This window comes from Littorina saxatilis, linkage group LG1, assembly GCF_037325665.1.
Source record: "Littorina saxatilis isolate snail1 linkage group LG1, US_GU_Lsax_2.0, whole genome shotgun sequence".
NCBI classification, from domain to species: domain Eukaryota; kingdom Metazoa; phylum Mollusca; class Gastropoda; order Littorinimorpha; family Littorinidae; genus Littorina; species Littorina saxatilis.
The window spans coordinates 41,246,649-41,273,858 of NC_090245.1; the positions used below are offsets into that span (position 1 = coordinate 41,246,649).

At 43.4% G+C, this 27,210-nt stretch overlaps 1 protein-coding gene across 4 annotated transcripts in view; it reads right to left on the minus strand.

Moving 5' to 3' along the window:
- The window catches only part of LOC138969593 (hepatocyte nuclear factor 4-gamma-like), a 241,212-nt gene that overhangs the window by 28,724 nt on the left and 185,278 nt on the right, over positions 1–27,210 (minus strand). Inside the window, exons 1-2 of one of the 4 annotated variants that reach the window (XM_070342450.1) lie at positions 11,750–14,057; positions 1,044–1,085 (exon numbers count right to left, since the gene is read on the minus strand). In XM_070342450.1, coding sequence (XP_070198551.1) covers positions 1,044–1,085; positions 11,750–12,758 — 1,051 coding nt within the window. In that variant the 5' untranslated portion in view covers positions 12,759–14,057. Of the gene's footprint in view, positions 1–1,043; positions 1,086–8,358; positions 8,439–11,749; positions 14,058–27,210 lie in introns of those variants that run through there. The other 3 variants (XM_070342457.1, XM_070342473.1, XM_070342464.1) reach the window with 3 other exon arrangements.

The window sequence follows — 27,210 nt, forward strand, 5'->3', positions numbered from 1 at the left end:
GTGCCTCATATTTTTGCCTCGTTAGTATTTACACTGACTTTCTTCTTCCTTCGAAAAGGAAACACAGTTTCAGCACTGACGTGGGTTTTTTTCCGCCCACATTAGAATAGAATCGGTATCCATGCCAATAGCTTTCAACACTAAACCAATCTCACTTTCTGCAACTGCTTCTTATAACCACAACCACCCCACTCTGAACTAGCGTTTATCTAGATCTCATTTTGAACCAGCCAACTCTGTCTTCTACAACATTCTACGCCTTTATATATGCCAAGATCCGTTCAGCAATCTCAAGACTTTTGACCATTGCACTTACCCAGTAAACCCTCTAAATAACTACTGCTATCCAGTACCAATTCCAACGTCCACATTTCAACCTGAGGATAAAGTACAGGTCAGTCGACCTGCCCCGTACTGCGTTGTAAGATGGTTGAGGCAAACATTCGCTGCTGCATGATACCAGTTGAACTAGATGGCAAGCTGTTACAAGATTCTACAGAGTTGGTCTTTCTGCCGTTTAGATGCTAAATATTTATTGTACTTCTACATTTACTGCCAAATTGTGTCTGATCAAAGGGTGGTGAGTGATATTACTTCAAAGAGAAAAAAAGTGCTTCACAAAGAATTGATTAGAGAAGCTTACGGGTTTAAGTTTGTTATTGTATCATGATTTACTGTTTGCAGAATGGTGTTTCATATTTTACCACTTGTACGATGTTGGGGAATGCTCATAAAATAACATAAAACCCACCAAAGCGGTTTCTATTACAATAGTAACCTCGAGAGTATGTTTTGGATGATGATGATGATGATGATGATGATGATGATGATGGTGATGACGATGATGACGACCACGACGAGGACGATGATGATGCTTGTTTGTTGCTTCTGTTGTTGATTATTTGCACATGCTCCCAATACAGCACAAATAAACCCTGAACCATTCTTTCTGTCATGCATAAATCTTTGTAACAGACTCTTTTGATGTTGTTGTCCTTTCCATTTTTCAATCATTATTTTCTGTTGCCAAGGTTATCACTTACCAGTGTTGTGTGTTTCGGATTCCCCAGCACCGCAGTCTGAATCTGAAACACAGAAATAGACAATCTGCATAAATGACATTATGATTATTCAAAATCATTTACATAATTATCGTATTGAATGATGTATCGTGGTTAATGCACGCTAAGTATTTTTCAATAAAAAACGAAGAAGAAAACGACAAAAAGAGAAAAAAAATTCTGAAAAAAAAGAGGTCTACCGTATTCATAAGGGGCACAAGACAAGACAAAACAAGACAAGACACAATCTTTATTATCGAGGGCAGTGACACAACCATCGAAAGCTGAAGAAGAAGCTGAAAAGTATCCAGGCTAATAGATAAGCAAGAATATATATGCTTTTTTACATCCAGCCCTCGCCCTAGATGAGAGAGAGAGGGAGGGGGAGAGAGAGAGAGAGAGAGAGAGAGAGAGAGAGAGAGAGAGAGAGAGAGAGAGAGAGAGAGAGAAAGAGAGAGAGAGAGAGAGAGAGAGAGAGAGAGAGAGAGAGAGAGAGAGAGAGAGAGAGAGAGAGTCTTCAAAAAGGATGTTTTGCTTTGTGCATTTTGGAAATATGCTGAAGAGTGGGGTGTGAACTCTCTCTCCCTCTCTCTCTCTCTCTCTCTCTCTCTCTCTCTCTCTTTCTCTCTCTCTCTCTCTCCCTCCCCCCCCCACACACACACACACACACACACACGCACGCACGCACGCACGCACACACACACACACACACACACACACACACACACACACACACACACACACACACACACACACACACACACACACACACACACACACACAGAGTCGTAAACCTGAACCAATTAAAACATAGCACAATACAACCGTACATGTTTATCATCATAAAACAATGCCTGACACAAACACTCGAGAACTGGTCAAGTAGTATTCACTTGCCCGCGTGTTTAAGCATGCAATATGAACTATCTTACATAGATTAGCGATGATGATACAAAGGAAATGTTATCAACAGTAATCCCCGTCGAATTTACATCTTGTATAATACAACGCTATTGTCCCATTATCTGCGTCCCATAGCGATTCTTTGGGTCGATGTGAAAACGGAGATTTTGTGTTCAATTTGCTTGTAATTAGCATACTTACCATAACTGAGAGATTTTTTTTCTTAAACTCGATTTAGAAACCATACTTACCAAACCTCACAACTGCACAGGCTAGACAATTGCAAGTTATGGTTAAGTATGCGCAATCAAACAGACTTACTTTACACATTAATGTAAAGGTTTAATTCAATAGAAGATGGACTTAATAAACGTATCCTCGTGCTCGTAAATACAATTATAAAATGCAACGCAAATTTGTCCAGTTTTTTTTTCTTTTTTTTTCTTCTTTTTTTTAACATCGGATCAGAGCATATCAGAGCACACACACACACACACCGAACTTTGCGCCTTGAGTCGCCTTGTGGTGAGATACGTGCGCGTTATAAATTATCGTATTATTATTATAATTATATCCTTCCAGTTGGACACACACCAATAATCAACGGCCCAGCAACTTTCTCTGCATGGTGGAATTTCTTCATCAATAATAGACGAATTCTGATAATAACTCCGCCGGGTTTGTATGTCTTATAAAAGAGTGAATAACCTTGGAAATATCGAGGCAAGCTTTCCCACATGACAGTAAAGGCCAGGTACTACTAGCGAGGGTGTGTATCTACACGTAAATTGCGTGCTTCTTGTCCACGTTTTGATAAACACACCCCTCCCTGACGACTGGCCTATAATGTCACGTGGGATGCTTGCCTCACTGTTTTAAAGAGTACATTGTATTCTTGGACAGACATGTGATGCACAAATTGTGGATCACACGCAATTAGGCGGGTTTTTTTGGGGGGAAACGGGGAGGGACAGGGATATGAAGAAAATTAAATACCCCTCCCCCTCGCCTTGTGAGTGCTGATATTTTATCAGCTCTAAATTAGTACACTCCTGGCAAGTCCAATGCCAAAAAAGTAGAAAAAAAAAGTAACTCTTCTCTGAATTTTTGCTAAGCATTTATCCAAGTAGCCTCCCTTTACTTCTCATATCAGCACACCCACATAACAAATACTAATGGTAGCTATCAATAGAAAAAATTACGAAAAAGTAGTATCACACTCCTTCAACGATATGCGCGTAATAGAGAAAGCTGAACTTGAATCACGATCGAACCACATCAAGTGCACTAAAGCAGGTCACTATCGGTGCATGTGTCGGTGCAAGACGCACTCTGTTACAGTAACCGTGAACCTTGCTGAGGGCACTCAGACTCTGTCAAGTGCGCTTTCACGTGTGTGTATGCACCTGCAAAAAGTGAGTTTATCGCATAGTCGCGACTAACTCCAACCGCACCCGTAACATTTCAAGCCATGCTAATCTGCCGGCTTTGCAAAAGCATTTAAAAAAATTTTTAAGACTGGAAAGTACACACAGACATTCAGACACAGACTCAGACTCAGCCACACACCACACACACACACACACACACACACACACACACACACACACACACACGCTCGAACACACACACCACACACGCACACAAACACACACATACACACGCGCGCGCACACACACGCGCGCGCACACGCACACAGACACAGACACATATATACACACGCGCGCGCACACACGCGCACACACGCGCGCGCACACGCACACACACACAATATACACAAACACACACACACACCACACACACACACAATATACACACTGTACACACACACACACACACACAACACACACACACACAGGGGGAGAGAGAGATAAAGGATACAGAGACACACACACCAACACACGCGCACACGCGCGCGACAACACGCACACACACACACAGGGGGAGAGAGAGATAAAGGATACAGAGACACACACACCCACACACGCGCGCGCGCACACGCACACAAAACCACGCACATACGCACACGCACACTCACAGGGGGAGAGAGTGATAAAGGAGACAGTGAGAGAGAGAGAGAGGGGGGAGAGGAGAGAGAGCGGGGAGAGGGAGAGTGAGAGAGGGAGATAGAGAGGGTGGTGCTTGAGAGAGAGAGAGAGAGAGAGAGAGAGAGAGGGCTAGAGAGAGAGATAGAGTTAGAGAGAGACGGGAGATAGAAGGGAGAGAGAGAGATCAAGGAGACACACACACCCAACATATCTCCCACACAACCGCTCATGCATCATACACACATACACCAGTAAAGTATAGAAGTTGAGTGACCGAGGAACCAATGACCAAGGTCAGTGAGCCTGGTACTGTGTGAGTGTAGCGTTACGTATACGTTGTTGTTGTTGCCAGAAAAAGAACAACATGGGATATGATCAGCTTTAGGACCCGTGCATCGTCTGTCTAGACCAATTGGAAATATTATTGTCAGAGTAAACGTTGCTGTTGATGAAAAGATTATTTTTACGGAGCACCGGATGGGAAAATAGAGAGAGAGAGAGAGAGAGAGAGAGAGAGAGAGAGAGAGAGAGGAAGGGAAGGGGGAGAGATAGAGAGATAGAGAGAAAGAGAGAAAGAGAGAAAGAGAGGGAGAGATGGAGGGGGGGGGGGAGAGGGAGAGAGAAAGAGAAGGAGAGGGAAGGGGAAAGAGAAGGGGAGGGAGGGAGATAGGGGGGGAGAAGAGAGAGGGGGGAGGGAGGGAGAGGGGGGAGAAAGGTGTGTGTCAGTCTTACAAAGGGATGTTAAAGGCACAGTAAGCCTCCCGTAAACCACCACAGAGCTCCCCGAGCGTCTACATACAGTACAAGCATACTTCCATGTAAACGCTCACCGAACGGGAACATCCTGGCTGCTTTCTGTCGAGCGTGAGAAATTTTCAAAGAATTTATTTTCGTGGACTTGGCCCTGAAGAACAATGGCGTCTCGTTTTGGTGCTGGACGGCTGTTATGAATATCCCGGAAATCACGCCCGGACAGTAAGCCTCCCGTAAACCATCACAGATACTGTCAGGCTTTTACACACAGTACAAACACCCTTCCATTTGAACGCTCACCAAACGGGAACATCCTAGGTGCCCTACGTAAAGAGCGAGCAATTTTTAAAGAATTAATTTTGCAGATTGTCTCGAACACTTTTGGGACCCATCCTGAACTCAGGTCAAAAATGAGTTACTTCCCTTAAACTGGCGACAGCCGTGGATCGATGATTATCAGAATGTTTTTGGACCGTGGTGCGTTTTTGCGCTAGACCTAACTTTTAAAATCTAGCTTGTTACACAAACATTCTTTAATCATAAAAGAATTCTTTTTTCATCAAGACAAGATCAGTGCAATTCGAAGTTGTGAAAGTTTGAAAAAAGAAAAGCCCGGAAGCAGGGTCACGCAATGGTCTTAGCAGACGACGGTTTATCAGCCAGTGCATATCGCCGTTCCTCTCAACAGTCAAAAGCCATCGCTAGAGTTCTTGTGAACCACAGCCGTTTGTTTCCAAATTCGACCAACCATCCTTTAATCCCTTACAGAAAAACAAAATGATAGAAGTCAACTCTAGGTCTACCCGTGAACTTCAGACACACACGGCGATGCATGTTCACAGACGAAGTCGAAAAGTACACATTTAATCCTTGCTAAAAAAATGAAATGACCCGCAACGCTTGTTGTTCGCCCAGACTTGCCCCACATGTTTAAATTAATGACTGTGGTGTGGACGCTTCTGTGACGCATCGTGTAATGTGTTCGCGTTTGTGTTATTTACGAGGAGGACCAGAGAGTTAGGTAATCATGATCTCACGTACAAGTACTCGCACTGACTTGTGTAAAGTACAGTGTCAGCAACTTTTTAACTCGCTTGACCTGTTTAGAAGCCGTTGACTTTCGTATGACCTCGTTAGGAAACTCATAAAGCAAAAGCGGGGCAGGGATGACATGTGGAGTCCGTTGTATACCAGTCCAGGCAAATGACTGGGTTTGTGTGTGTGTATGTGGTGTGCGCGCGCATGTGTGTGCGTGCGCGCGGATGTGTGTGCGTGTGTGTGTGTGCGCGTATGTGTGTGGGTGTGTGTGAGAGAGACCTGTTTTCTTTGCAGTCGTCTTGAGTTCATGCCTCTAATGCTTTATGTACCTTTTCGGCACAGCAACATGTCAGCTGATATTTACATGACGAATAGCACTTCCTCTGCTGTGCATTTTCTTGTTTATGTAGAAAAGTCCCCTCTTCAAGGCTACATGCAGACAATAAAACCACAGATTATATTTATTCTCCTACCCTTTTGCAAGGAAATTTGTAATTGTCATTGTCAGCAGTTTCTCGACCTTCGGTAAACACATCCCATTCCACACAAAACAGAGGAAAAACACAGCATGCTATTCGTCGTAAAAGCCGCAGCTGTAACCGAAAAAATCTATATACTTTGTAAACACCCCCTACCCTTGTTGGAGAACGTCTAGGTCAAAGTGATTAGAAGGTTCGTTGACTTATGCAAATTTAGGTCAAAACTTCACAGGCACACGCGGACACACACACACACACACACACACACACACACACACACACACACGCGCGCAGCATTATGGGGATGGGGTGGTGAGGGATTTGGGGGGGGGGGGGGGGGGATACGGAGGTAGGGGAGAAAAGCGGGAGAGAAGGATTATCAGTCAATAGTATTTTGAATTGTTATCTGCTCCCGTATGTAATTAAATCGCATGGTTTACATTTTAGTGTGCTGATCTGTTGTGCTTTAGCAACAATTCAGCAGTTGTGTGTGTGTGTGTGTGTGTGTGTGTGTGTGTGTGTGTGTGTGTGTGTGTGTGTGTGTGTGTGTGTGTGTCTGTTTGTGTGTGTGTGTGTTTGTGTGTGTGTGTGAGTGTGCGAGTGCGTTTGTGTGTGTGTGTGCGCGCGCGTGAGTGCGTGCGTACGTGTCAGTCTTTTTGCCTGTGCTACCGAGCATGTGTACGTACGGGCGTCTATTTCAGCCACTCACATCCAAGCGGTTCATGTCACTACATTCCGTCAAAAGTACCGTGCTTCTATACATGTATAACAAACTGTATTGCATGATCTTTAACGACTTCTTTCTTTCTTTATTTGGTGTTTAACGTCGTTTTCAACCACGAATGTTATATCGCGACAGAGAAAGGGGGGGAGATGGGATATAGCCACTTGTTAATTGTTTCTTGTTCACAAAAGCACTAATCAAAAAATTGCTCCAGGGGCTTGCAACGTAGTACAATATATTACCTTACTGGGAGAATGCAAGTTTCCAGTACAAAGGACTTAACATTTCTTACATACTGCTTGACTAAAATCTTTACAAACATTGACTATATTCTATACAAGAAACACTCAACAAGGGTAAAATAAAAGAAGAAACAGAATCCGTTAGTCGCCTCTTACGACATGCTGGGGAGCATCGGGTAAATTCTTCCCCCTAACCCGCGGGGGGTATCTTTAACGACGCAGATAAGCATTGTTTGGTCACTTGTTTATGTCAAGCTTTCCAAGCAACACTTGAACGCCTTTGGGAAGGAGGCCTAACAAAGTGTTGTCTACAATTAACATGAGCATGCGAGAGAATAAACAAAACACGTATAAGTGATTCATTTCTTTCGACAAATGCGTAACAGCTATGCTATCGCCTGTCTTATCGGCAAAACTGACCTAAATTTAATCGCTGCTTGGGTAGTCCAGTAATCTCTTTCTCTCCCCCTTTCCCTCTCTGTTTCTCTCTCTCCCTCTGTCTCTCTCTCTCTATTCTCCCCCTCTCTCTCCCTCTTTCTCTCTCTCTACTCTCCCTCCTCCCCTCTCTCTCGCTCTCCTCTCTCGCTCTCCCTCTCTCCCCCCCTCTCTCTCTCACACACACGTGAGAAACGCCGGCTTTGCCCAATTATAAATCTCCTCGTGAAATTAAGTAGTGCAACAAAACTTAACCTCGACTAGAACATCAAAACGTTGTCCTCCTAATCATTCATTTTTCACGGTAACATGTTTGTCAAAACTCCTTAGTCCTAGTTGTGGCTAGCCGCTTACCTCCCTCGCACCAACCCCTTCCCCCCACCCCTTCTTCAAATCAGCTAAACTTACGTACGAGACATACTGCTTTCAAAGTCAATCTTCTTCAAATTGGCTATTGGTGAGACTAACAGCTTTCAAACTTTTCCAAATGTCTAAACTGTCTACATACACTGCGTTCAGTGTCGGATCTCTTTCAAAAATTAATGGCCAAGGAAACAGCGACTCTGCTTAAAAAAACCAAACATTCAAACCAAAGTTTCATTCAAAATAATGAGAGATTTGCTCACAAAGTCTGCCCTCTTCTTCCCTAAATGGGAAAAACTTGACCGAACTGACCTCTCAAACACGGCATGGTGACCCTTTTGCCTTTAGCACAAACACATCGAACTCCTGAGGTCACCGCGAACTGTTGTTTGCACTGTAGCGGTTTGTAATCCCATTCCTAAAAAAGCTGGTAGGCAAGTATTGAAAGCACAGTTTAATAATACACACACATTGAGAGCATGCACTACACGAATGACAGATAAGGAACTCTCTCTCTCTCTCTCTCTCTCTCTCTCAGATAAGGACTCTGTCTCACTCTGACTGTTACTCTCTCTCTCTTTCTCTCTCTCACTCTCTCTCTCTCTTAGTTTTCCCTCCCCGAACCTCCGATATCGATACACTCTCCACCTCCACCCCTACCACAAGTTGCAACCACACCATTTCAAGTGCTTTACAAGTTTTTTCGTGCTCAGCTCGAGGGCAGTAAATCAGGAGCATGTCATCGCGATAAACTGGTTTTGTTTGACCTTGTTGACACGGTTCTTATCAGTTGTGTGCAAGAGAGAAATAGAGAGAGAGAACGAGAGAGAGACAGAGACAGAGACAGAGACAGAGGTGGACAGAGAGACAGAGAGAGGCCGAGGCAGAGCGAGAGACAGAGAGACAAACAGACAAAGAGACAGAAGAATCCAACAGGAAAGAACACAGCGAAGCTGGAGAACTGCCCTGAGTATGAGTGAGCGTGTGTGTTTGTGTTTGTGTGTGTGTGTGTGTGTTTGTGTGTGTGTGTGTGTGTGAGAGAGAGAGAGAGAGAGAGAGAGAGAGAGAGTGAGAGAGAGCTCAGAGAGACAAGGGGGAGGGGATGTCATCGGTAAGTAACAGAACCACGCAAGGACATTACAGAGTTGACTGAACCAACTCCGTCAACATCTCAATCGCCTCCCCGTCCGGTCAAGGGAAATGTAACGTCCGACTCGACATTTTTGACCGCAGTGTTATCGCTTTGGTAACCGTGCCACCGCATGGTGCGCTTTACCTTGCAAACGGTCAACCTTGTTGTTCTCGGTCTATCATGAACTCAGGCATAAGTCGCTAATCACCAACACACTGTTTTGGGGCCGCTTACAAAACGTGCAATTTACAGCTTTTGAGTTGGTAGTGCAGTGCAAAATCTCTTTCCCCGATTTCAGTCTTTCCCCGTCTGAAACCCTACTTTCAAATGAAAAAAAGAGAGTTCTGTTCATAACCATTGTTAATTTACTTCAATGTTAAATCTCCTACCTACTGTCACACACACACACACACACACACACACACACACACACACACACTCGGAGTCTCTCTCTATTCCTCTCCCTATATCTCTCTCTTTCACACACACACACACACACACACACACACGCACACACACACACACTCATATTTAAACTACTGAAGATGAGTGACGTGTTTATAACAGTTTCCGCAATTCATATGTCACAGACATAGTTACTATATTATTGGTTTTAATCTAAGATCTCTCAGGAAGAACTGGGATTGTTACTGTAGTTTTGAATGGTCCCTTCAGGCGTGACTCAACAGGATATCGCTATTCGTCTATTTTCTCTTCCCGGACACAACAAACTAACGAACTATACAGACTCAAATCGTGTGCGGTCACAAAGGACCACCATTGAATCAGGGACCAGAGTGTCAGGCAAACGTTACATTATACGTTATATATAATTATATGCTGCCATCCTCTACAGTGGAACCCCTCTTTAAAGACACACCCCCCCCCCCCACACCCACCATTTTAGCCTTTCTCATTTTAAAGACTCTGTTTCTTCAGATATTCAATCTGTTCATATAATTATACCCTCTACTTGGAATAATAGGCCGTGAAAGGTGAATGCTCGCCCTAATAGGCTTGAGGTTTGCTGGCCGATGTGAATGCGTGATATATTGTGTATAAAAAAAGTTCATCTCACACGGCATAACTATTTTTTTTATTAAATCCCTGCGCCTTGAATCCGTGGTTGAGATATGTGCGCGATATAAATTGCATATAATATAATATAATATAATATAATATAATATAATATAATATAATATAATATAATATAATATATATAAAATGACCCCACATGTTAGACTTCCTCCTATTTAAGACCTGATGTTCTCAGATTTGTCAGGGTCTTAAACGAGGGGACCCGCTGTACTGCGTGTCAGCCTGGTCTGAAACTGGTAGGTACACATTTAGTAGTGACTAGACAGGTCTCTCTATTTGGTGTTTAACGTCGTTTTCAACCACTCAAGGTTATATCGCGACGGGGAAAGGGGGGGGGGGGGAAGATGGGATAGAGCCACTTGTCAATTGTTTCTTGTTCACAAAAGCACTAATCAAAAATTTGCTCCAGGGGCTTGCAACGTAGTACAATATATGACCTTACTGGGAGAATGCAAGTTTCCAGTACAAAGGCCTTAACATTTCTTACATACTGCTTGACTAAAATCTTTACAAAAATTGACTATATTCTATACAAGAAACACTTAACAAGGGTAAAAGGAGAAACAGAATCCGTTAGTCGCCTCTTACGACATGCTGGGGAGCATCGGGTAAATTCTTCCCCCATAACCCGCGGGGGGTACCAGACAGGTCCAAGATTTAATAGAAAGCCATAGAGGCGGTATGACGGTGGGTCACTCAAGGGGCGTTGACCAGATAAATGGACTTACGCCAAGGCGAACGGGAGGTACGAATTGCATAAGAGTGAGAGGGATAGAGTCCCTAGCCTGGGACAACACAGTTAGATCACGAGGCGACAATATTCTGTGCGAGTGTTTTTAAAACCGAAAGGCAGGCATTGGACAGCGGTACAATAAGAACAGACGCGGTATGATCACAAAAATTAATCGCAAAACGTCATTAGCTTACAAGGTAATAGCAAAGTAAAACCAAACGGTCTGCAAAATTGACATCATCTCGGAAGTAAGTTCCATTACAAAAATAAACCCCTCCGCAACGGTTCAGAAGTTATGGCAGCTTTTCAAGATACATCCTGCTTGCTGCCGCGCGAGCCGGAAAAATTTTTCGCTCTTTATCTTCCTTGCGCTGGCTGCAAAATCCCTCCGCGCGGAGGTGTTTTTAGACACATGAGACACAGGGTGTATACGGAAAATTCGGACAGTCCCAACAGTCAAACAAAATCTAAGTACACTTCAAGGTGAGCGGATGTAGGGGAGCGAGAGACAGAGAGACAAACAGACAAAGAGACAGAAGAATCCAACAGGAAAGAACACAGCGAAGCTGGAGACTGCCCTGAGTATGAGTGAGCGTGTGTGTGTGTGGGGGGGGGGGGGGGGTTAAATAACCAACAAGCTCGCCAAAAGCCATAGCAACGGCAACGCTCTATAGCAGAAGAAAGCAAAAGCACACACTGACAAACATACACACTATTCAAAGACAAAAGGAGACACCCACCACTGCTGTTCTCCTCTCCCTCCCGACTATCCCCTGCGCTACCGTGGCAGGCCGCAGACGATCCCAACATGTTCTCTAGGAGGTCAAGGTCGCCTACAATGGGCATCTCGAAGGTCTCGTAATCCATCACCGAAGACGCCTCGCTGCTGCGAGCTCCTCCCCCCGAGGAAGCCAACTCTTCTTCGTCCCTAAATCTAAGCTGCTGCTGGTGGTGGTGGGGGTGGTCTTCGGAGTCTAGAAAATGAAGAGGTTCTCCTCCATGATGACGAGTTAAGTCTACAGCTTCTTCGTGGGAGAGTTCTCGGTAGACTTCCACCACCTCTTCCCCAACCGTCAGCCCGTCCTCGCCGAAGACGTTGAGGTCTTCGTCGTTTCTGACGTTGGAAGACAGCTGTTTATAGACTGCACTAACGCCGCTGCCGGCGCTCCTGCCACTGACCCTGCTACCCGACAGCTCCACTTCCTCGCAAAACACATTCCCTGACATCATAGGGTCACTAAACACGTGGCCTGCCAAAACCGCGGGTCCTGCGTGGGTTGACGGACTCGCTGCCACAGAGGTGGGTAGAGAAATCGATTGAAAAGAACTAGTGTCTCCTTTTTGAAAACGGTGGGCATCTATGATTGACGCGGATTGAGATCTCGACTGAAAAGACTTGGGTCCTCCTTTTCTGACTTTGTTCGAGTCATAGGCTGAAGTAGTGGTGGAGGTAGTGGTGGTGGCTTTGTATCTGGCTGTTGCTGGCCTTGTGGCGTTCACTGACTCTCTGTTTTGGGTGTGAGTCATTGGGTGCTGCTTCCAGTGGGTGGTAGTGGTGGTGGGTGGAGATCTGGAGGCTCGCCGCACTTCTATTTTCACAGTGGGCGCGACAGTGTTGGGGTTGCCGGTCAGTAGATGGAACAGCCGTCCCTCTCTCGCCTTGGGGGTCCAGTGGCCCGGTTTGACGATGATTTTCACCCTGTCCTTACCGCTCATGGTCGGCGAGGATTCGAACTGCTGAGTTTTCATGGTGACTTAACTGGGGTTGGAACTTTCAAGACTTTTCTTTCACTGATATTTTCATTTGATGTATGCAACTAGGCGTCCCTTTTTGCTACACTCTTCAGTTCACTGATTTTCTCATTCGCAATAAGCATACCGTTTCCCCCGGTTTTAATTCGTTGGTTTTCTCACCACTTACCGCTCTCACAGTTTCCAATTCGCTGATTTTGTCTTCCTGAAATAAGCACGCCTCTTTTCCAATTTGCTGATTTTCACATTCGAGCATATTCTGCAGAGAGCATACCCGGCCAAATTGTCAGTGCACTCGTTTCTAGCGTTCAACAACAACTGTGTGAGAGTGTGAGAGTGTGAACGAAGAATGTCTAAATGATACCACCGCTTGTTTCATCATCAGTCAGATATCAGTCGTGAAAAGTTTATCTGAGATTTGTGAAACGACGCTTTGTCTTCACTTCAACGTCCCGCGATAGGGCTGTTACTTAGCGGTGACGAGATTGTAAATTAGACTGAATACGAAAGTATATCAGCCGCTGCCAGCTGCATAACTTGCGCTTTTATCTTCGATTTTTTTCAATCAAAAATTGTAGCGTTGTGTTTCGTGTTTTTTTCTCTCTCCGACGAACCTCATTCACAAAGTCTACCTCTATTCAAAGCAACCAGCAATCACAAAACCGGTGAAGAAAACAACGCAAGAGACTTGTACGTTTTCAGATTATTTACTCCTCAAAATCTTCCATGCAGAAAAAGTCACAGCAGTTAAATGTCAACAATGACTTTGTGGAGGAAATCCCACACTGAACCTAATACCAATGCGAACTAGAAAATGTGAGTCCTCTGCGCACTAGAAAAGTTCACGTGTACTCTTCCACAGCTATATCTCGCTGTGTCACTCACTCACGAACAAAACAAATGTGCAAAGTTTATTATGTTGGGCCACAAACTGGGCTCGACCAAATGGTCGCTGCTAAAAATTGTGCACGCTGACAGCAAATAAAGTAACCACATTGGTCATGCACACCCTCCACTTTGGCTAACTTCTGCTCCAAAATGTATCTACGCCACAGGAGAACACATTTTGAAATGTTCTGTCCTTGAACGCAAACACAAGTGAATGCCCAATTTAATAATTACTCGTAACTGTCCAGCCTTTAATAAAGCAAATAGTTTAGTGCGCCCAAAACCTTTCTGAAGACTTGATGAAACATCGCATTTATGATTTACACAATAGATTTAGAACAACAGCTGTGGAACGTGTGTATAATTATTGTTACAAGAATAATGCTTTGATGAGTGGATAGTCTGTCTCTTGAAAGTGACAGCTGACACTGCACTAACAATTCATCGCAGCTCTCCTGTATTTGTTTCAGACTGTACACATTTTTTCATGCGTGACTCCTTTCATAATTTCATAATAAGCGCTTGGCCATGAAAATTAGCGGAGAAACGAATCGTCACACCATGTCTTTTCCCTTCAACTATGAGAAAACTTCAGAGAAACAAAGACAGAACACCTCTGCATTAATTTCTATCGGCAGCACTTCTAGTTCTATTTCATTTAAAAAAAAATTTAAAAAAAAGCACAGGCGCGTGAAAGAATATGAATGCATCGCCGACGCTGTCGAAACACACTCTTTTTCACTGAACACCTCAGCATTAATTTGTACACACCCTCTCCTACGCAGAAGCGAAAAACACAAGCATGAGAAATAAAATCAATGCATGTCGAGATACACACTTTTTCAATGTCACAATAACTTTCCCAGGCCGTTCACTTCTCGTATGAACTCTAGGCCACACATTTCTAGCCGAGAGAAGACCACGCAAATATCACACGACGTTGTGTCGTTGAACGCAGAACCAAGACCGCGGAGAAAGAAATGTACCATGTAGTACTTCGGTATCTCAACTCTTAGTCTTATTTCTCTATCCCTCCCTCTCTCTCTACAAGCAATTTGTTATGGTATCTCAACTCTTAGTCTTATTTCTCTATCCCTCCCTCTCTCTCTACAAGCAATTTGTTACGCGTAATCAACCTACGACACACAGTTTACTGCGACCTTGAGGTCAACGTTAACATTCAGCGGAGTGCAGCAGTTTATTTCCATCGCGACAACCATATATACCTTCACGAACTGCACAAGGAATTTACCTCAGTTTAAGATACTTCTCCACAGAACCACCTATTAGGAGGCGATTACAGTCGGCCACTGCGCTTATCTTATGTGTACATTCATGTCAACGTGTGGTACAACCTACCGCCTTTACAAAAGGCTTTCCACAGTGCATGTGCACTGTGATGGGGACTGCAGTCCGCGAGGAGCGGGTGCGAGCGTACTCTTAGTCTGCCACGAAGTGCAACTGACACAAGCCTAGTACGGCACATGACCGGATAAGTGATGGTGGATTAAACGGGAAAAAAGTGGAGCAAAGTAAGACATGCACAGGTGTGGGCTGAACAAAAATAGCAGCAATATGCGCCTCCAATAACCGGCCGTGCACAGAAGTAGCATGTGAGACTGAGAATAGGGAGAATTTACTGGGTTGTGTTCATTGATGTTGAGTGTGTGTGTGTGTGTGTGTGTGTGTGTGTGTGTGTGCATGTGTGTGAGTGAGTGAGTGAGTGAGTGTGTGAGAGTGAGTGAGTGTGAGTGAGTGAGTGAGTGAGTGTGGAGTGTGGTGTGTGTGTGTGTGTGTGTGTGTGTGTGTGTGTGTGAGTGAGTGAGTGAGTGAGTGAGTGAGTGTGTGTGTGTGTGTGTGCGTGCGTGCGTGCGTGTGATTGTGTGTGTGTGTGTATGTGTGTGTGTGTGTGCGTGCCTGCCTGCCTGCCAGTGTGAGTGTGTGTGTGTGTGGGTGTGTGTGTGTTGTGTTCAGTAATGTGTGTGCGTCTGTGTGAGTGTGTGCGTACGTGCTTACTGCGCTTGCGTGCGTGCGTGCGTGCGTGCGTACGGGCGTGCGTGTTGCTGATTTAATTTCGCAGATTGACATGAGTGTCACATAGGAATTAAAGTCAGCCAAAAATGTTTGACTCTGCACAGAAAGCAGCCAGACCGGTGACTGTTACGTTGTATGCGTCTAGGGCCGCAGTGAGATATATACAATTATACGCTGGGTCAAAGAGCTGAAATTAAATTAGGTAGCAAGACACCGAGACAAAAGGAAGATCTGAGGAGTCAGCAAGTTTTCACAGGACGTCTCAAATTCGTGCAAATATTCAATGCCACACAACCTGGCCTTGAACCTCTCGAGACACTGATAAAGTAAGAAAGTCACCTACTTTTTTTTTTTAAACAGCACATGAACGAAGAAGATGTTCACAGAGCATCGCGGATTATTATCTATAGGCCTAGAGACTCGTTATACACCGAAGTGAATAGAACTACATACTGAGCTGATAGTACAGAGGAGTTTTTGTGTGTGTGTGTGTGTGGTGGTTTTTTTGGAGGGGAAGGGGGTGGGGGGGGGGGGGTATCGGGAGCAAACGATTGGACGACTGTTTTTTCAATGACACAGAAATGGGGGAAAATCGGTTGCCGCTAATGCAGCCATATATCAGAAGATGGAACGGCACCTACTGGCATGTCAAATACTTGCTCCCTTTTGATTCAGACAAAAGAACATTCAATCACTGATAAGATGCAAAATGGGAATATGAATACACACAGGAATGCAGCTTACAACGACAAAAAGTGACAAAAACCTCAACTCCTCATGGAAGTCCCCAAGCAACTTGTTTTTCTGGGCGAAAAGAACCTCCTCCCCTCCCCCCCCCCCCCCCTCTCACCTCCCTACACACATGGACGCGCGCACATACTTTTTTGTTTGTTGCTTAGACCACACACAAAAAGTTGTATGTTTCTGGTCACCCGACCCTACCTAGTTTTTTCCCGCCGACCCTAGACTTCTTATTGCATTTGTAAAAAAAAAAGCAAGAAAAAAAAAAAGCGTCAAAACGAAAGTAACAGACGGCAGACGACACAAGGGGGATAACCCCGCATCCCTTTTGTCTCATTTGTTTTGTAATGTGTTGTCTTTCTCTTTGTATAGTAAGTCCAGTCTCTTTGCGTCACTGTATAGTTATTTTCTACCCTGACCACCCCCCCCCCCCCCCCAAAAAAAAAGAAAAAAAATCCCTACCTACCTACCCTATTTTTTTGTAGCCATGTTACCAGAAACATACAACTTTTTTTGTTTGGCCTTATATAACGCACTAATGTTGTTAACATTCGGACAACAAAAGCGCGAGAGTAATGAAAGGCGCTAAGAAACACACACACACACACACGCACACACACACACACACACACACACACTTAGAATTGTGTTTCACACACACACACACACACACACACACACACACACACACACACACCTCCCACCTCTCATTTTCAATAACGCCTGCACGGCAATGTAGGAGGATGGGTCGACGTCCGCACCCGTTGAGCTTACGTGGAACCCTTTCCGAGGCCACTGACCCCAGGCGGAAGTGCCCGGAAACTGACACGCTTGAGCAGACGACATCCGATTCGAAGGATTTGACGACACGCCTTTCGCTAAAAGGGGCCCGAACCGAGAATCTTCAACATTTTGCGGAAAGGTTTTGTTCTCAAATCGGCAAGATGTGAACACCTTTCGATCTTCACTCAAAAATTCATCTCTGCTGGAAGGAGAAAAACCGCTAAGATTGTTTGGGTTCGTGTAACTCGCACTGTGCAAACTAAGCTCTTCGCCGTTCGTTTCTGAAAAGGACTTGGCTTGAATACTGTGAGACTGAGCCTGGAAACGACAAGCCATATTCAAAGTCGGGTTTGAGCCATCATTTTTCTCTTGAAAACCCGAAGCAAGTCTCGATGATCCGTTTTGTGACACCAGCCCTCGCAGGTAGGGAGATTGCTGGTTCGATGTTCTATCATGGCGAAATCGGGGTTGAACTCTCGGCAGTCTGTTGTGCAACGTCCCCTTCACATCAGGGGAGAATGGATTCAATGAAGGTAAGCGTGGAACTGAGGAATAACCCGTAGAATAATACGGAAAGGGCGTGGGCGCACACGAGACTCTTCTTTGGTTCACAACCTCTCCCCTTGACATTTTGCCATGAAATCTAGAACCAAACTGCGGCGACGCGTTCTGCTGAACAGGAGTTGGGAGTGGCCCATACAACGGCGACTGATGGCATCTTTGAAGATTATTCTGTTGATGAGCAGGAAAAGACGACCCCGAACAAGATACACGTGTTCCTCGGGGATGTCTACATACACCTGAACTGTTGTTCGAAGACCCCAAGTTCACGGTAGGCCGAGTCCCCGATGACTGAGACATGCAAGAATTCGCAACATTCACAAAATGTCCACTTGCGGTTGTTGAACACGGCGAGATTTCTGAACACTTTCCATTGGAACTAACAGAAAAAGGACTGGACGAAAAATAAACAGAACCATTATTTTTGGAAGCAGTCGTCGGGCACAATCTGGTACTGCCGTTATCCAACCCGAAGGATAGCATTGCCGATTCTCCCTGATCAAGCAATCCCGGAGAAGAAGAATGCTCCGACCCAATAGTTACGGACGCGGACGGAGGTGGCATTTGTGGTGGTGACGATGACGAAGAAGGAGAGGGAGAATCTGCTGATCTGATGCCGAAGAAACCGTTGCCAGAATCTGAGGTCCAGCTCACGTCGACGCATTTGCCGTCCAAATGACCGGCATTGGTAGAACTCTGCTTCAAGGTCAACTGATTCATCTCCATAGGAACTGACAACTTTTCTTCAAGTCCAAATAACCAGATGCAAAGAAGACCACTTCCATAGACTAAAGCGCCAGAAGTGTTGCAACGCATCAACTTCAAATGCTTTTCTTCGATTTAAGTCTTTTCACAGTAGATGCTCGTTTCTTCCGACTCAGAATTAAGAGGGGGTTAGTAGTCCAAAATGACGAGAAAATTGATGAGTCCGATAAAAATGTTCTTGTTAAACGAATGAAAATAAAGCACTGATGACACCAAACAGAAGTGAACGTTTGAAGACAACCTTTCACAACCAAGACTCTCGAAAGAATATACAAACTTCACAGTCCACCCTGTCCAAAGTCAAATTGATCATAAACTAATTAGCTAACAATTCCCAAGACAAACAACTCTCAAAGCGTCTCATTTGCATATCCAAAAGAACATCAAGCTCCTTGGCTCGTCAGCCAATCAGTGGCACGATGTGCACGCCTACGTCGTCAATTTTGCGGCTGATTGGACCAAAGCTCAAGCGTCGCGACCACTAAAAATGATCGTCGGCGATACGAGACAGGGCGAAAACTGCTGCGGATTTCCAGTGGGGGAAAGGTGTTGACACGAGATAACTCGCCACTGTCCACAGACAATCGGGAGGAGGATTAAGCCCACTTCAAAGGATACTGCTGCCCCAAGTTTGGTAAACACTTACCGTTTCTCTCGCGCGACCCGATGATCATCGGATCTCCGTCAAAAAGATGCGAACACGATTGATAAACGCATGCGACATCGCTCTTATCCCCATTGTTCTGGGATAGAGCTCTTCAAGGTTAGGCCTCAAATTTCAATTGTTGGCAGATTTTGTGACGAAACATACATAATTTCAACTACATTTTCTTACAAATTAGTACTCGAATTTCTATTGTGGGCAAATTTTGTGACGACGGACACATATTTTCGACCGCATTTTCTGAAAATACGACACAATTTAGATTTCCCAATTTTCTTGGGGCTCGAGTTTCTCTTATATTTCTCTCCCGAGATCGACTCCACGCTAATGATGTGGTGGCGATTGGATACCATAATGCGATACTAACACCAAGTGTCAAAAACAGATCTGTTTAAATATACTGACATTAATCTGAGACACTTGACGAATTGACATATAATCACTCATTGTCACTCGCCGAAAAAAGTAACAAAGCCGTTTGCAGACTAAAGCCGATTAACCTACAAAAAAAATGTTTCTAAACTTGCGCAGATGATTCCGAGAGGCGGAAAGTGGTGTGTGGGCGACGAGGAGGGGAAGGGGGTGGGTGGAGGAGCGAACAATATCGTAGGTAACAGCTTCAACCGCTTGACAACGAAAAACTCGTGGCAGGATATAGGAATCACGTAGGTTTTATACAAGGCACAAACAGAACTACTTACTATCACAAGAAATTGAGAATTTTTTTGATATAAAAACAAAACTGTCGCTTGAACAACGAACACCGTTCGTAATGTGCAACGAACATGCAAAAATAATAATAAAATAAAATCATTAAAAAAATCTCTCTCTCTCTCTCTCTCTCTCTCTCTCTCTCTCTCTCTCTCTCTCTCTCTCTCTCTCTCTCTCTCTCTCTCTCTCTCTCTCTCTCTCTCTCTCTCTCTCTCTCTCTCTCTCTCTCTTAACGCCAGACATCTTTAACTCTCACTTTTCGTCTGTACCTACCTCTCTTAGCAACCCTGACAATGCCTCTCCCAACAACTCTGACAATCTATCCCTCTACTGCAAACAAAAGACGGCGAATAAAGCACCCTTTCAAATCCCACCCATTGCAGTGCACGAATTAGGAAGACTGATTTCACAACTTCAGAACAAAAAATCTTCAGGACCTGATGAAATCAGCAACCACTTATTAAAACTCTCCCTTCCTTACACAGTTGACTCTCTCACATATATCTTTAATCTCTGCATACAGCGCAACACCTTTCCGCAAGCACTAAAGAAAGCTAAAGTTATTCCTCTCCCCAAATCCAAAAACACTTCTGATATTAGCAACTACCGCCCTATTTCCTTACTCTCAGTACTATCAAAGCTTCTTGAAAGACATATTCACATTAATCTCACAAAATACATGGACCGTTTGGCCCTTTTCCACCCCTTGCAGTCTGGTTTCCGCAGTAACCACTCATGTTCTACTGCGCTCTCGCTTTTGACAGACAAATGTCTGTCAGCCATAAATTCCTCCCAGCTCTCTGGGGTCGTATACTTAGATTTTTCTAAGGCCTTTGACCTCGTTGATCATAAAATTCTCCTCAACAAATTATCACTATATCTCAATGGATCTGACTCTCTGTCTTTCTTTCAGTCTTTCCTTGAAAACCGATCGCAACAAGTCTATGTACATGGTGCGTACTCAAGAGAGGAGTCCGTGTTATATGGAGTACCCCAGGGCTCTGTCTTAGGTCCTATTCTTTTCTGTATTTACGTTAATGACCTTCCACTTCACTTCTCTGACAACTCAGTAGAATGCCACATGCTCGCTGATGACACAACACTACGGACACAAAATAGACGTCTTGAAAATATTCAACAATCTCTTCAGCACACCCTTAGAGACATCTCACAATGGTGCTCTGAAAACAACATGGTCCTAAACCCTCTGAAATCTAAATCAATGGTAATTACAACGCGCCAGAAGCATCAGTTGTCCCCCCTCTCACTAGATCTCACCATCAACGGAAACTCAATAGAAAAGGTTAGCGAACACAAACTGCTAGGCGTGATTATCGATGATAAGCTTAGGTGGCATTCCCACATTGAACATCTGTGTAAACGCGTTTCAAGAAATTTATTCCTACTTTCAAAACTTCAGTCAGTCATAACTTTAGACGCCCGAAAAATGTTCTACAACGCCCACATCAAACCTCACATTGATTATGCCTCTGTCATCTGGGATGGCTGTAGTGATGCATTATTCAAAACTATAAATTCTCGTCATCGTAGGTCAGCTAAACTCATTCTGCCTGACCCATCACTAACTACTGACGCAAAACTGACAGCCCTCAATATACCTCAACTTAAACAACAGCTTTTATTTAATAAATCAGTTTTCATGCACAAGATCCTACATGACCAAGCACCCGAATATCTAACTCACTTGTTTCAATCAACACCTTCTCGGTATTCCACTTTCAAGCATAATCTGGCCTGCCCGAAGCCACGCATTGACATATTTAAAACTAGTCTTTCATACTCGGGAGCTTATGTCTGGAACTCCCTACCTACATGCTTAAAATCGACCAGTAACCTTAAAACATTCAAAACACATCTGCAAAAATACATTCAAACATCACTTTAATGTAATGTGCCTGGTTGCTGAAACGTGTGTGTGCCTTTGTGTGTGCGTGTGCGTGTGCGTGTATATATATGTGTGTGTGTGTGTTCTGATAATGTATGGTTGTATATCTGTATATCACATGTCGATAAAAAATGATCTTATTCTTATATTACTATTATTGCGTGTGTCTGCGTTTCATCATAAAAAGTTTGTTCCTATGTATTCCCATTTCGATTATAACTATTTTGCTTAGATCAGGACTAGCTGTAAGAAAGGTCCTACGGACCTAATGCTATCTTTCCTGTAATAAAGTTCAATGTTTCAATGTTTCAATGTTTCTCTCTCTCTCTCTCTCTCTCTATCTCTCTCTCCACCCACCCACAGTTACTGCACAAGACAACAGTTTTCAATTCCCACGAACGCTTCACAATGGTCGGAAGTAAAATATCCTCTGTCCGTGACCTTGTTATTTTGTTTGCAGGGAGGTCAAGTGCGCGCTTCACAAAATCAATCATGAGATTTTGGAGACAAACCTGACACGATAAATCCGCGGAAATCCGTCATGCACTGAATGAAATGACACGCGTCATCAACGTTATGTTAAACCGCTTACTCTATGCGGGAGAGGCAATCCTTTCTATTCGGACATTTTTTTTCTCTCAAGATTTGTCAGATTACTGCCTGTTACGATTCGGACTATGATTTTTCAGTTTATTGCCTGCTTACAAAGATTATTATGTCCACATTTACCATTCGAAATAATTATTTTTCAGATTTCTGATAGCTTAAACAATCGACAACCATTCTCACCATTAGGTCAATAGGACCTTTGGTTTCCAGATTACTGCTTGCTAAAAGTTTACATTCCACGGGTGTTGTCTTTTTACAAATCCTCTCTTTCTGTCCTTTTGGGAGAATAAACAATAATTTTCGGAAATAACTCTGTCGAGTTTGTATGGGTTGACCGTCGTGGACGATTTGCTTTCCCTTCGTTCCAGAGAAATACTGAGGAAAGTGTACAATGTCACGTGTAGCTTGCCTTATTGTTTCTATGAAAAGGCAAGTAAAAACAAGAGAAAGTGTACAATGTCACGTGTAGCTTGCCTTATTGTTTCTATGACAAGGCAAGTAAAAACAAGAGAAACAAACTCTTCCACAACCCATACAAACCCGACCGATCTATTTCTGGAATTCGTCTATTAACATCCCTTTCTCCTTCCTCGTCCCTTTCTCATTTCTTCTCCGTTAATTCTAGTGGTTACTCAAATATTTTGCTTAGCATACTATAACTAAACTTCAATAATGCGTTTTTTACATTTAGTCAAGTTTTGACTAAATGTTTTAACATAGAGGGGGGAATCGAGACGAGGGTCGTGGTGTATGTGTATGTGTGTGTGTGTGTGTGTGTGTGTGTGTGTGTGTCTGTGTCTGTGTGTGTGTGTCTGTGTGTGTGTGTGTAGAGCGATTCAGACTAAACTACTGGGCCGATCTTTATGAAATTTGACATGAGAGTTCCTGGGTATGATATCCCCGGATATATTTTTCATTTTTTCGATAAATACCTTTGATGACGTCATATCCGGCTTTTTGTAAAAGTTGAGGCGGCACTGTCACACCCTCATTTTTCAATTAAATTGATTGAAATTTTGGCAAAGCAATCTTCGACGAAGGCCGGGGTTTGGTATTGCATTTCAGCTTAGTGGCTTAAAAACTAATGAGTGAGTTTGGTCATTAAAAATCGTCAACTTCTAATTAAAATGATTTTTTATTAAACGATCTAAAAACAATTTTCATCTTATTCTTCGTCATTTTCTGATTCCAAAAACATATACATATGTTATATTTGGATTAAAAACAAGCTCTGAAAATTAAAAATATAAAAATTATGATCAAAATTAAATTTTCGAAATCGTTTTAAAAACTATTTCATCTTATTCCTTGTCGGTTCCTGATTCCAAAAACATATAGATATTATATGTTTGGATTAAAACCACGCTCAGAAAGTTAAAACGAAGAGAGGTACAGTAAAGCACAGCGCAATCGCTACCGCGCCAAACAGGCTCGTCACTTTCGCTGCCTTTTGCACTAGCGGCGGACTACGTTCAGTTTCATTCTGTGAGTTCCACAGCTTGACTAAATGTAGTAATTTCGCCTTACGCGACTTGTTTTATTTTATTATTATCATTAATTTTCATGGTTTCCTAGAACTGTCAAACAGAGATATTATTGTGTGTGTGTGTGTGTAGGTGTGTATGTGTGTGTGTAGGTGTGACTCATAGGCATACGCTCGTGGGTTTGTCTTCCACCTTTTTCATATAATTCATTCATTCGGTCAGCTGGACGTTTAAAGGCCCGTTTACACATCACATTCTATGGGGAGGTTTTATGATGTTCCATTTACGTAGTTTATAGGAGGTGACTATAACTTTCCCTCTTACTTTCATTTTTTTGTTTAGGCCAGCTTACGCTCGCTCTCAAACGATACTAGGTCATTAAAGCACCCTGACGCCCACACCCCTAAGGGTTTTCCAGTTTCACAAAAAACAATGGAACGGTTTTAAGGGATTTTCCCCACGATTTGAAAGAACGTTATGTAATTATGTCCATAATTGAGAATAAAATGACGAAACAGGCAGGAAACGTTAACATTTTGTTGTAACTTAGTTTTAAGAACCAACTTCCTGACGAAAACAAAAATCATAGCTGTGACGAATCAGAACTCCCGGCAAAGTCAGAGCTTTTGACCTGACAATGCTGATCAATACTGATTCAGTTCAGACGAGACAAGAACATTTTACTTTATTTTCCACAGCCGCGATTGAATAACAAAGGGAAAATATCGATTGGCGCCACATCGCATAGCTTTATAGGAACATTGATAATGATAACAAGTACACTATTGATTGAGTACAATTATTAAGTGAAGAACCTGATTCTTAGAAACGGTTAAGCATATACTTCATTTATTTTCTGGAGCGTAAAGAGCAACAACAAATATAAAAAAATAACGTTATAAAATAAAATGATAAAAGTTATGTTATGAGGATGAATGTCGCTTGTTCATTAACAGTCCAATGATTGTTATTCTTTAACATGCCAGAAGACAGGTTCTGCATAACTCTCACTTAGGCCTGATCTTATTTCACATTCCGTTTGCATTCAGAGCCCTTCCCTTAGTCCCTTTGAATTGACAGATACGTTCCTTTAACTGGCAAACCATCTTCACATCCACCACAGATCTGTCTAGATTTGACATGGTTTAGATAATCCCTCCACTCGGACACATACCAACACTCCACAGCCTTGCTGCTGTCCGTGCAAAGTGCATCTTTTGTCCTGAATTAATTTTGTCAAGCTGTGAAAATATTTCTGGAGAAAATCTGCACACGCAGCAAGCAGGCTGTTGATCTCTGGTAAGCGTCCAAGTGGCAGGAGGACCTTATTCGATGTCAAATCCTGGGCAGTTCTGTTGTGCTTTACATAAACGTTTACATGGGAATGAAGGTACCTTTAAAACAACAGAAAGCAGCTGTTCATCAAGGGAACCGGTGATACAGACGCCTTGAAAAAAAGTAATAATTATTGGAACACAAAATTTTTTTACAAATGTGGAAATATTTGCACGTTTTACCAATTCAGGGCAATTGCACGCTTTCGCTGTTTGTAACTAAAGAGAAAAAAGGTATCACTCAAATATCAATTTTTTTCTCCAGAAAACACAGACTTTTCTGCTTCAAAGTTGCAGCTTGGAAGCCCAATATAAAAGTTTTCAATTAGTAAAGAAGTAGTGCCAGTATTCTGCAACATTAAGTTTAAAGGCCTGAAATACTCGTATGTATTCGTTACATGAAAGAGCGACCGCCGCTGGAAAGCTCTTCTCTACTTTTATTAATTAGTAGCCTCTGTTAAACACAATAGGAGACGCATTCAATAACATTACCAAACGCTGACGAACTTTTCCCCTTTTAGCTGTATTCCAACAAAAAATCCTCTGTTAACAATACGACATTCTATTTTCTATTTTCCTTTTCCCTATGTAAATTTACATTCGATGATAAGCCTCATCATGATATAGGGATATGGTGTTGTTTGCACAGATTTAGAGAACCACGCGCCGTACTCATTATTTAAGGGCTGAATGACTCAAAAACTGAGGTGATGCTGTCAGGCTCAAGGCATGCTTTAAATCAGATTGACTGTACTTCCCTGACAATAGGCGACACTCAGATTGTTTCCCAAACCGCTGTTAAGGACCTAGGCGTGTACCTGGACTCTGCTCTGACAATGCAAAAACACATTAGTTTTGTTTGTAAATGTGCCTTTTTTGAGTTGCGCAAGATTTCCTCTGTCAGATCATTCCTGACACTCCAAGCCACTGTTCAACTTGTCTCCTCTCTGATCCTGAGTCGACTTGACTACTGCAACTCATTGCTTGCCGGCCTCCCCACTGAAGAACTTGATCGCTTACAGAGAGTCCAGAACAGTGCTGCAAGGCTCATTCTGCAGAAGTCTAAGAAAGACCATGTCACTCCCCTACTTACCACCCTTCACTGGCTTCCTATGAAGTACAGAATCGAGTACAAGCTCGCCCTGTTAGGGTACCGCTGTTTTGAGAAATCACTCCCCCCCTATTTGTCCCATTCCCTCAGTATCTACGAGCCATCCCGTTCTCTCAGATCCTCCTCTGAAAAACTCCTTCGCATCCCCAAAACCAGGACCAAGACCTTTGGTGAAAGAACCTTTAGGTACCAGATTCCGACCGTCTGGAACTCGCTTCCAAGTTCTATCCGTGACTCCAGCAGCCTTTCCTCCTTCAAAACCCAACTCAAAACATACCTGTTTCGTAAAGCCTTTGCTTAGCCTGAGTAGACTCTCCACAACTCTATTCTGTTTTGGAACTCTCTACCCTGTATGTGCTTTATGGTCTCTTTGTCAATGGTATCTTTGTGTGTGCGCGTGCGTGCGTGCGTGTGTGCGTGTGTGTGTGTGTGTGTGTGTGTGTGTGTGTGTGTGTGTGTACTTTTAACATTGTACGCTAAGTTTTGCTTAGTGCTTGGGTTCTTGGTGTTATGTCTCAGTTAAATGTATGCTTTGTATGCTTGTTGATTTGTGCTAGTTTATTCTATAATGAATTTGTAAAGCGCCTGGAGCCAATTGATGGGACTCGCGCTATAGAAAAGTTATTTATTATTATTATTATTATTATTATTATAATTACCATAGAATGGCCGAGCTACATAAAACTCAAGAGGGAGTGATTTTGCCTGACAGGCCCTTGACTTAATCGCTCAGCTGATACAAGTGATACTGTGGAGAGGGGTGAAGATGCACCTTGTGTGTATAACTGCCGCTACCTATAAGGACTTACGAAAAACAAGTGGCATGCGTACGACTACCAGAAAGATGGGCTACACCTG